Source organism: Antechinus flavipes, chromosome 1 (genome assembly GCF_016432865.1).
Source record: "Antechinus flavipes isolate AdamAnt ecotype Samford, QLD, Australia chromosome 1, AdamAnt_v2, whole genome shotgun sequence".
NCBI classification, from domain to species: domain Eukaryota; kingdom Metazoa; phylum Chordata; class Mammalia; order Dasyuromorphia; family Dasyuridae; genus Antechinus; species Antechinus flavipes.
The window spans coordinates 534,371,327-534,384,089 of NC_067398.1; the positions used below are offsets into that span (position 1 = coordinate 534,371,327).

Below are 12,763 nucleotides of genomic sequence, written 5' to 3' on the forward strand. Positions count from 1 at the left end.
ATATGAATGTTATGGAATATTATTGTTCTGTAAGAAATGACCAGCAGGATGAATACAGAGAGGACTGGTGAGACTTACATGAACTGATGCTAAGTGAAATGAGCAGAACCAGGAGATCATTATACACTTCGACAACGATATTGTATGAGGACATATTTTGATGGAAGGGGATTTCTTTGACAAAGAGACCTAACTAAGTTTCAATTGATAAATGACGGACATAAGCAGCTACACCCAAAGAACGAACACTGGGAAACAAATGTGAACTATCTGCATTTTAGTTTTTCTTCCCGGTTATTTATACCTTCTGAATCCAATTCTCCCTATGCAACAAGAGAACTGTTCGATTCTGCAAACATATATTGTATCTAGGATATACTGCAACATATCCAACATATAAAGGACTGCTTGCCATCTAGGGGAGGGGGTGGAGGGAGGGAGGGGGAAAAAAAAATCGGAAAAGAAACTAGTGCAAGGAATAATGTTGTCATTATAAAGTAATCATGAAATAAAAAAAATAAATAAATAAAAATAAAAAAATAAGAAGTTATTATAAATAAATTTAAAAAAAAAGAATTCAGTATGCTTTTTGTGCATCCTCCTTATTCAACAAAGCAAACTTAAGACCAGCCAACAATGAATAAGAATCGACTAATCAACTGTTGACAAAAGAACTAGTGAGTCATCTAAATACATAAAATAACTACCTAACAAGGTAAATAGGTGAATATATAGGAATGCTTGCTTGTGAACCTTAGATGTTAATCTGGGCTGTTTGAAATTAAACATAAACGTGTTTGGTTTATTTGTTCTTTATGACCATAAGTTTACCAAATATACTATTGACCACTTTTTGAAAAACACAGGTTCATTGATATATCTTGGAAGCTTGCAAAACAACTAAGTACTAAATTATTCTATAAGAATTTGAGAAAAGTAATGCCTATATTGCTATCATATTCACAGATCTTTTGACAAATTTTATTAGCATCTCAAAAATCAAATAAAACATGTTTTTAACTCTTGATTATGTATCTGATGGGCAAATTCAGCCCACATAGCAAAAGATTTGTCACAAAGAAATAAATATATTTTGCAGTCACCCAAAAATTAGTTGTTAGAGGTACTAACACTTAAATGAATGTATTTATTTTCATTGCATTTACAGGATGAATCTACTGCAGAAATTACATTTTATATGAAAGGTGCTGATGTTGCTATGTCTAGCATCGTACAGTATAATGATTGGTTAGAAGAAGAGGTAAGACCTTTTAACTTTTTCCATAAGTTGAGTGCTACAGCAAATTTAAATGACTGAGTTTTATAAGTAGAAGAGAAAGAATATTATCTGTGTTATATAGAGCCAGTACAGGTATTATTTTGCAAAGAATTTTGACCTCTGATTAGCATGAAAAAATCATCTGTTTACAATATTTATCAAATTTGATAGACTCAAAATAAATGTGAGGAATACATCTAGTCAATTCCTCTTCTTCCAAAACTAAACTATCCAGGACTGACTAGATATTTTCTATTCTTGATTTTATTTTACTACCAATATTACTAGAACAAGTTTACAAAAGGCAATCCTAAGCCAAGCAATTGGTATCCAACAAAGTTACTTAGAAGAAGGAAGTTTTCATTTCTTCATGAAGCAAAAAGAGAGCAGTAAAATAAAGCACAGAAGTGAGTCTTTTTTAAATTGGTGTTTGCAGCCCACTTTTAATATAAATCATGAAGTGGATGACAAATAATATTCAACCATTTTGAAGAATATTTTGCATTCTATTAGAAGAAAATTGAGAATACTAAAAATTATACACTCAAATTTCAAAATAGCTTTATGAATGCAACCAGTATGATGTTATAAACCATTTTAGAAATTAGACTTTTAAAAAATTATTTAATTTACAATTTATGCAATTTACAAGAATTTATGCAGCCTAGACTCTAAAACCAGTTTATCCATCAAATTACACATAAAATAATCATATTTCTGCCTCATATTGTATTTAGTTAGGATTCTTTCTTCAAATGGTCAGATTTCTGGGGGCGTTTAGATGCTTAAGTAAAAGCTTTTAAACTGTTGGCCAATTTTGTGCCTGTTTCAGATATACAAACCATACTTTACTATATCTATATATTTACATATAACCCATTGTATAGTTTGGCATCAGTGGTAATCTTAATCTGCCCTACACAAAGACAATATGTGAATATAAAGATCACACCACATATGTTCATAATGGCGCTGGCAATATGAATCAATACCTCCTTCAGGGCATTTTGATTTAATCAGGGACATGAATAAATTAAACTCCCTCAAGACCTACTAGAATGTCATAAAAATTACTTTTGGCGATAATGATGCACAATTAATTGTAAAGTATTTGTTTAATTTATTTAGCATTTTCGGGTCAAATCAATAAATGTCTTGCATCAAACAGACAACACTAAATTCTTTCCCATAATGACAACTTTATTAAGACCATCATGTATTTTTTTTTCCAGTCATATTAACTTTTTTTTAGAGAATGCCAAAGGTTTGCTATACATATCTCTACGCACAATAACAGCAATAAAAATAATAACAATTATATAGTGCTATAAGATTTGTAAAAGCCTAATTTACATAGTTATCTTTTTCCATTCTTACAATAGCCCTCTAAGGTAGGGACCAGTATTGTTCCTCATTTTATAGATATGGACATTTTTCAGCTGTGGAAACTGAGGCTGAGAAAGGTTGAGTGATTTGCCCAAAGTGGCATGGTTTATAAGTATTTGAATAAGAATTTGAACAGAAGGTTTTTGAATCCAAAGCTAATAGTATATTCAGTCTTCCATGTAACTGCCTCCATTAAAAGCTAAGCTTAAAAAAGTAAAATCCTTATCTGTATATATTTAATTTGAAAGAATTTTGCTTTCTCAAGAATAACAGTAGAAGCAGCTAGATAGTACAGTAGATAGAGCACCAATTCTGAAGTCGGGAAAATCTGAAGTCAAATCCAGCTTCAGATACTTAACACTTATTGGACAAGTCACTTAACCCCAATTGCCTCACAGGGAGGGGAAGGGAAGGGAGAGGGGGTGGAAGAATAATAGTAAACAAGTTCATAAATATATAATTATCTGTTCTTAAGGGGAAAAAAAACCCTAAAATTGTAATGATGGGCTTATATAAACCTTTGCTCTCAAAATCCAGAAATATTAGACTCTTCACCTGGAGAAAGTGAATATTTTTATGAATTTGCCCCTGGAATTTTGGAATGTTCATTGTGAGAAAATGGAAAATATCACTATTGAGCTGTTACTGACTAGAGACAAACTCTGCTTGGTTTACAATTTGCTTGACTTTTTGCTTGATTTATTTCCTTCCTATTCAGATATTTCATACTGTTGTTATTGCTTCATAGATTCAGAATTCCAAGGCATATTATTGAAAGACCAACACTTTATAATTTCCTTTTTCATATTTTTATAATTTCCTTTTTCATATTAATTGAGGAGCCCCAAACTCAATGTCTTTCTGAGCAAAATACAGCACTCATTTTAATTTTTCTGATAAATTATTATCTCGCTCAAAAAAATGCTCTGTTTTACTAATCTAATTTTTTAAGATTTGATCTTATGTAAAATTACTTCTCTCTCTAAAGATTGCATTATAAATTACTCCTAGGTTAAAAACTAGAGAATAATCATGAATAGTTATCATTCTTTATCAACTTTCACAATTAATAATAACTTACATTTATATAAAACTCTTTCATCCCATCAACCCTTTAAAGGTAATAGTAAAAATATTATGACCACTACAATATAGATGAAGAAACTAAACTTAGGAGTTATGGGTTTTGTCTTTGATCACATCCCTTCTCAGCACAGAATATATAATCCAGGAGTTCAGTCCAGAGTTCTTTCCATCTCATAGTGATTCTCTAACATTGCTCTCGTAGTTTGTTCTTTCCCCTACATTAAATGTTTTCAGATTTCTAGAAAGCCTTTTCTTTTCTGCAGAGGTACAGTTGTTGGCTGAAGATTTGCATTAACATTTATGAAAAAATATAATTAAGTGACACATATGTGTATATGTATATAGTAAATTTGTGGCATAATGGTCATGCTCATATTCCATAAGGGAAAATCATAAGAGATTCTCCCTTCTGACCACCAAAGAAGCATACAGAGCTTCTAGATCTGAACATCTGAGTCAGATAAAATTTTGAGATAAAATTATGTCTTTATTTTCTATCAGTTAAAGTTTAAGTTTATCTTTCCCATTTTAATATTGGGTATTTTATAGTCCTAAGTGATATTATTAATTATAAGCTCTCAGAAGGTCAAGATTCAGGAGTAAGTCTTTCCCAGTTACTATAACTCTGCCTTAAGATTCATCTCTCATTTTATAGAGTTTATTTATTTGTCTGTTTGTTTGTTTGTTTGTTTTGTTGTGCTATATAGGGTAATGTCTGTGATGATTGCTCTAGGAGTCATAGCTTTCATTTCCAACCCAATCCTAGCAGTATATTAACCTGATTTACTATTATTTATTTTTTGCATTTTTGAAATGAGTAATACATTAATTCATTTATTTGTCTAATGATTTTCTGAAATATATTTTCAATCTATAATCTGCACATTTACATTGCTTTTTTTAGAGTACATGTATTCTAAATTTGCTATCCTAATGCCACAATCTACTGAGGAAGTATATATATAGTATGCATCAAGGTATCTTCAAAAGACTATTTTTTGTTCTAGCAGCTTTTCTGATGGGATATGTTGTTATAAATTTCTTCATTTTATAACCCCCATGAAGAATAATATAGTCAAATTTGGGGCATACAGCCTTAGGATATAAAAATTCTTGGAAAAAACCCGAATAGTACAAATAGTACCAAGCCTTTCAAGATTTCTATAATGGTATATTTAAATGCAAAATAGAATCATAGATTTATAAATGGAAGGGATCTTCTAATAGATAAACCCCTTCTTTAATTAGGCCCAGAGAAGTTAACATGTTCAATTTCAGAGCTAAAGAGTAGAACCCAGTTTTGAACTGAAGTTCTCTGCCTCCAAATCTAACACTCTTTCTACTGTTCTACAATATGTCCCATTATCCATGCAGAAGTGATAAATAAGTTTTGGTAATGTTTATTACAAATTCTTCTAGAAAATGTTATTATTAAAAAATTTTTGTTGAGGTTTAGTTGTGTACCTTAAGTTTGCTTTCCTCTATTTTCAAACTTTTAAAAACATATGTTACTTGTGGAAAATTATGTAAAGAAAAGAAATGTTACCTTTGAAGTTTTAAAGCCAATATCATTGCCAAAGAGAATTTCTGAACTACTCATTTATTTAATGAATAAAAACAATTAATTTGTTCTTTGTCCCTTTCAGTCATCTTTAATGGTTTTACTTTTAGGATAAGATAAACATAAGATGTTTCAGTAATATGCTCACACACAGAGAGAAATTTAAACCACAAAAATTTAAAGCTTAGGATTAAAGCACAATTTTAAACACTGGCATTGTTAGCATAAACAAGCAATCTATCCATTAAAATAACTCCCTACTCTTGTCCAACGAATAAGAAATTAGAACAGGTTCCATGAGAATCAGGCATCAGGCCTACAAGTAAATTTAATAAATTCTTTGTCTCTTTCAGTTCTCCCTTTGTTTGGCTTTAATGGGAATCTGAATTTGCAAAAGGAGTCTGATACTGCCTACTAGCATAAGCTTATATTCTCGTATTCTTTTGATTTGCAAATTAGAGATACTGCTTCCCTACTCCTTGGTAAACCTTTTATTCATCTCTTTTTGATTCTAGAAAATTCCTTACAACAATTGTTCTTTGTCCTTGCCTCCTTAACCTTCAGAAAATGATCTGTCTTTATGAGGAATGAAAGGGTTAAAGCTATTTTGCTGAAGCTCTTCTACTTAAAATTTTTTCTATATTTTTACTCATTCATTATCTCATCTTTCCACCTGTCTCAGAGAAATATCCCTCTTTCTAAACATCGCTAACCAATGAACTATGTTTTTAAGCTTATCTCCTTCTATTTTATCCAAGACCTTCCTCTATCAGTTCTTATGTTTTGTATTTTCAATCTTCCTTTCATTTGTTCCTTCATTTTTGCTTACAAATATGTTCAGGTCTTCCTAATACTGGAAAAAAAAAAATCCAACAACTCTATTACCCAAAAATAATTCTGTTTCTTTCCTTCCTTTTGCTATTAAAGTTTGTTTTTCTACTCTGTGAAGTAACAGAAGTAAACCTCTTTGCAAACCTTAAACTTTTATATAAATGCTGTTATTATCAGTATTTTATGCATTGCTTTCAATTCCTTACTACTCATCAGTTCCATAACCCTATTTACCAAACTTCTTACTAAAACCATTTGTTGGAGATCACTTAGAAAGATGACTTAATGTCCAAGTTGCATGGTCTTTCCCCAGTCTTAGCTTCCTTGATGGTAACACTGCTGTAGAGAGGATTGTAGGAAGATGTCAGAATAGGTCAGAAAATTTTGAGCTCCAAATTTTCTCCATAGAAAAAGAACATTGTGGCAGAAGAAATACAGAGCAATAGACATTTAAAAAATCAGGGTAAAGCAGTTCTCCTAAGACAACCTAAAAAAGACTCCATGAAAGATCTAATCTCCTGGGGCAGAGGTTCAGTCTGAGTGAAGGCAAACACCTCCCTGTGAAATCAACCAGTTTGGTTGGGAAGCAGCTTCAGCCTTGGAAATTTTCATCTCCTGGCCTGTGATGGGGAGAGAGGGCAGTTTCAGTTCCAGGGAAGAGAAGACCGCTGCAGCCCCCAGCAGAACCACAGGGAGTAAAATTATTTGCTGAACAGTGTGATCAGGGGCTGTAGCCAGGCTGTAGGAGTAAAGAGGAGACCCCTAAGGTTGAGCCGAGGACAGACTTCAGAAAATAACAGTAAGAAAGACCTGAGGCTTCATGTAGTCCTCATATCTCAGGATTATGAAGATGAGGGATCAAAAGAAAAAGAACCCAGTCATTGGTAACTAATCAAGTTTCTAATCAAGATCAAATTTCTTATTCAGAGGAAAATAATGGAACTAAAAAAAGCCACTTCTTTTTTCAGTGAGAAATATCAAATTGTCCCAAGTACAAAGAGATTTCCTATAAGAACTTTAAAAATCAAGCAAGAGAGATCAAGGAAAAATGGCAGCAATTGGGGAGAATAATAGCAATTCAAGAAAATTTCTATGACCCTGGACAAGTCATTTAATCCCAACTGCCTCACAAAGAAAAAAAATTATAAAAGTCAACCAGCTTGAAATACAGAACCAAAAACTTATGGAAGAAAATAATTCCTTGAAAACTAGAACTGACCAAAGGGACACTTATGACATTCTAAGACAAAGAAATAATAAAATTTAAAAAAAATAAAAAATAGAAGAGAATGTGAAACATCTCATCAGAAAAACAACTGATCTGGAGAACAGATCAAGGAGAAATAATGTAAGAATAGTTGTACTGCCTGAAATTATGATTTTAAAAAAACCTTAATACATTATTCTAAGAAATTATCAAAGAAAAATGCCCTGAAGTTCTAGAACAAGAAGGCAAAGCAGAAATAGAAAAAAAAAAAAAATCTACTGATCATCATCTGTAAAAGAATCTGAGAGGAAAATTTATAGGAATATCATAGCCAAATTTCAAAGCTCCTAGGTTAAAGAAAAATCATGGAAGCAACAAAGAAAAAAAAATTATCATGGAGTTAAAATAAGGATTACACAAGACTAGCAGCCACTATGTTGAAGGAACATAAGTCTTGGAATACTGTGAAGAACAAAAGAGCTGAGATTAAGACCAAGGGTATCTTACTCAGCAAAGTTAAGTATAATCTGAATAGGAGGGAAGGGAGAGAATGGACATTTAACAGATTGAAATACCTTCAGATCTTTGTGATAAAAACAACAGAACTCAAGGAAAAATTCAATGTATAACATAAGCATTATCATTTTTATTTGAGTAGTTTGAAAGAAAAGTTTAGGCTGATCCAATTGTGATGGGGTATTCTAATACTTTTGTGTGTGTAAGGAGGGGTAGAAAGGGGAAAAATTATCTCATACAAATGAGAAAAAAATAGATACAAAAGAAGCTAGCAGGGGAGGGAGAGCTCTGAAGCCTTTCTCTCATTGGGAAAGAGGGAACAACATGTGTGTTTGTGTGTATGTATGTATGTGTGTAAAAGCCTTTTAAATTCAGAAATAAAAAAGGCATAATGTGAGGGAGAAGATAAGAGTTTTGGATTCTTGGTGAGGGTGAGTTAAAGAATAAGAGGAAGCAAAGTGAGAAGAGATAGGAACAGGGTGAGAAAAATGGGAAAAATAGAAAGATGGAAAATATACAAGTAATTATAGCTTAGAATGTCAATGGGATGAATTTACCCATAAAATGGAAATAGTTAGCAAATTTAAAATGTGAATTTAACAATATATTGCTTTCAGGAAATGCTGTAAAAATGAGAGAGTCACACAAATATTAAATAAAGATCAGGAGAACTTATTATATATATATATGTGTGTGTGTGTGTGTGTGTGTGTGTGTGTGTGTGTGTGTGTATTTTTTTTTTTAAAGCAGTAGTAGTAATCATGATTTCGGACAAGTTAACATTAAAATAGATTTAATCAAAACACAAAAATAAGGAAACTATACTATATGTTAGACATATTATTCAGTATTGTTTCAGAGCATCTAAAATAAGAAGACAGTATAAAATACCTGAGAGTATACCTATCAAGACAGATATGACAATATGAATATAAACAAAAAAAATCCATTTTTTTATACAAATAAAGTTAGATCTAATAATTAAAATAATATTTATTGTTTCTGGGTAGATAAAACCAGTAAAAAAAATTTAAATGACAATTTTACCTATGTAATGCCATCACAACTGAATTTTTTAAAAAAATTATTGAACTAGAAAAAATAACAAAATTCATTTTAAAAAACTTCATTCAATAGCTTCATTGAAACCAGAGGAGGAAAAGATGTAAAGAAAGAAGATTCAGTAATATCAGACTTTAAACCATATTATAAGGTGATATCATTGTTGAAATATAAAATGGATGGCTTTGATTATTTTAAATTAAAATTTTCTTGTATAAATGAACCTATATAGGCAAGAATAGAAGGAATGCAAAAATAGGAAAAAAAAACTTTTATAGACAATTTGTCAGATGTAATTGGATTGGAATAGTACTCTTTTCTTTGAGAATAATGAGCTGGTTGATGTAGAAAAACATGGAAAGCCTTGGACAGATGAAAGAAAAATGCTATCCACCTTCAGAAAAACAGGGCAAATAAAAATATTTTATTTTTGTTTATATCTCAATTGAACTAAATGGCCTTTAGGGCCCCTTTCCTTTTGAAAATCTATTAATTAGAAAATGCTTAACATTTTTTCATCTTTTTGTTTTTTGGTTTTTTTGTATAATGTTTGGTGCCTATGGCACAAAGCTGATTTGGGTTCTCCTAAGACAATATCAAGAGAATATAAACTCCAGTAGATATTTATCAAGATAGAAAGTTTTATAAGTATAGACATGGTGACAGATGGTATATAGTCTGGGGATCAAATTAGGTAAATTTAGAGACATCCATAAAGAGAAATCTGGGTAATGAATTTTTTTGCCTGTCATTGTGATTATTATTCTTTATATCTTTATATAAAAAATCACTTTTCAAATATTTGCTGTGTGTCATGATAAAAGGATAATAAACACATAACCATTGACCCTATAGATCTCTACTATATCTAATAGGAAGAGTTAACATACATATAAAAATGCCCAATAAATTAAAATCATAATGCAATTTCATTTAAAAATTTATATGAATATACTTTAACTTATTTAACATGTATGGGAGTACCCACCATTTAGGGGAAGGGGTGGAGGAAAAGAGGGGAAAAGTTGAAACAAAAGTTTTTGCAAGGGTCAATAATGAAAAATTACCCCTGCATATGTTTTGTATATAAAAAGATTGAAACATACTAGAAAGTCATCAAAAAGAGTTAATGTGACCACCCAAAAAAATTCATTACCCAGATTTCTCTTTATGGATATCTCTAAATTTACCTAATCTGATCCCCAGACTATATACTATCTGTCACCATGTCTATACTTATAAAACTTTCTATCTTGATAAATATCTACTAGAGCTTATATTCTCTTGATATTGTCTTAGGAGAACCCAAATCAGCTTTGTGCCATAGGCACCAAACATTATATAAAAAAACCAAAAAACAAAAAGATGAAAAAATGTTAAGCATTTTCTAATTAATAGATTTTCAAAAGGAAAGGGGCCCTAAAGGTCATTTAGTTCAATTGAGATATAAATAAAAATAATCCCAACAACAGATCACCGAGGTTATATATCAGACCCTCCTAATAATGAGAAACACATTATTTCCAAAGATTGTCCATTTCATTTTGGAATAGTGCTAATAACAAATTTTCTTTGCATGGCTTGTGTGTCTATAAGTTCCATACAACTCATGTTCTTGCCATCTGCTATACCATTTGAACTAGTGGACCTCCATGGATCATATCCTAGAGAATGTAATCCATTCAACTTTGGAACTCAATCCCAAGTATCCGTGCTGTCCTATGTATGTGATTGCATCAATACTAATTCACAACAACATCACATTGGTCCAAAATTTCACATTTCACTTTAGCCATATTATTTTCACCACCAGACTTCCAGGGACTGTGCCCTGAAGGATTAAGCCTATTCTTCTTTGGAATTCTCACCCTGGTAAGTGTGTGAGTCCAAATTTACATGGCCTCCTGTATTTAATCTTCTTAAGCTATGATTTACATTTCATTTAGGTCATATTTTTGCCATTTGCCCTATTGTCATATATAGCATGTCCCCATAGATTTTTCCACTCCTTTCTCTGGAATCCTTAATCAGATCCATCCTGCCATTAAGAAAGGGCAACTCCCTGGTGTATCAGGTCATTCCATTGACATCCCCCAGTAGCTACCTTTATTTGCTATCTTTCCTTATAAGAATGTAAGCTCCCTGAGGATAAGGATTATCTCGCTTTTATTTGTGTAGCCTTAATATTTAGCATGGTATTTAGCACATAATAATTCCTTTTTTTCATAAATTCATAAATCATTCATTCATTTCAGTTATTCCACCCATTACCATTAATGCTGCTCTTTGGGAGCAAGCCTATTCCCTCTTTCATATGACAGATTCTTAAACTACCAGAAGACAGTCCTTTCCAATTTCACCACCAAGTCTGCTCTTTTCCTATTTATACATTCCCAGTTCCTTAAATCAATCCTTTTAACATGAAGTCTCAAGGGACTTCACCATTTTGATCAGTCTTCTCTGAACATTGCATTTCATCATCTGTCCTTCTTAAAATGTCCTGTTCAGAATTGCACACAGTTGTTTTGACCAGGGCAGACCACATCTGTCAAAAGATACTTCTAGATAACTCTCTTAATATAACTTAATTTCATATTAGGCCTAATATTTAAAATAAGAAAATTGGACTTCAGTTTTCATCCAAAACTAGATCTACTATTCTATGATTATCTTTAACTGCTTTTTAACACTACTGATTCATTCTGAATATGATGTCCAGTACAGCCCCTTCCATTCTTTTCAGATGATCTATTATCTACTCTTCTATGTCCCATGTTGTACTTGTGAAGCTAGTTATTTTTTAAACAAATGTAAGACTAACTTTTTGCCTATTGAATTTCATCATATTAGACTTGCCTCAGTGTCAAGATTTTTTTAGTCCAATTTAGACATCTGATATGTTATTCATCACCCTCAGTGTTGTCATCTGCAAATTAAATGAGTATGCCATCTTTGCCTTGCTGCAAATCATTGGTAAAAATGTGAACTAGCATAGGACCAAACAGATTTCTGAGGCATTCCACTAGAAATTTCCTTAACATTAAAGTATTATTCAGTTCCTAATCCACCTAATTGCACTCTAATGTAGCCCTATTTTCACCATCTTTTTCATAAGAATAGTTTGAAAAATGTTGTCAAATTCTTTACTAAAACATAGGTAAATTATGTTTTCAGCATCCTTCTCAGCTCCCAGTCTAATAATTATACTGAAAGGTGGGGGTCTTCATGACCTATTCTTAACAAAACTGCCAAGTTAGCTCTTTGTGCTCACCACTTTGTTTTCTAGATGTTCACCAATCACCCTTTAATAATAAAATTGAGAATTTTTTTTTTTACTTTCTTTGGCATTTTAAAAGATCTATTATTTCACAAATATGGCTATTTCCTCCAGCAGTTCAGATTACAAATACACTATGATTCTCATTTAGTTCACTTTAGTGTGATTGTTGTCCAGTTATGACCCTTCCAAACAGTTTTCCTTGTTTGTTGTTGTTTTAATACATCAGGAATACTAATGTAATATCAGGGTATCACTTCTTAAAAGTACATATTAACGCCTTAAATTAATCTACTTATTCAGTAGTATATTTATTGAACTGCCATAAAAGTATTTTATAGGGATAAAAAAATAACAAAATCCATCTGGTAGAACAAAAGGTCAAGAATATCAAGGGAGTTAATGAAAAAAAATGCAAAGGAAGACAATCTAACCCTACCAAGCCTAAAACAATATTATAAAGTGGTAGTCATCAAAACCATTCGGTACTAAGAAACAGAATGGTGGATCATTGGAATAGGTTAGGTACAGAAGACATAATAGGCAATGACTCTAGTA

General features: G+C 31.6%; 1 protein-coding gene across 2 annotated transcripts in view; it reads left to right on the forward strand.

Annotated features, from left to right (window-relative positions):
- The window catches only part of ATP9B (ATPase phospholipid transporting 9B (putative)), a 431,234-nt gene that overhangs the window by 365,199 nt on the left and 53,272 nt on the right, over positions 1-12,763 (forward strand). For both annotated transcript variants that reach the window (XM_051970555.1, XM_051970554.1), the window contains exon 17: positions 1,169-1,261. In XM_051970555.1, the coding sequence (XP_051826515.1) occupies positions 1,169-1,261 (93 nt within the window). The remainder of the gene's footprint in view (positions 1-1,168; positions 1,262-12,763) is intronic.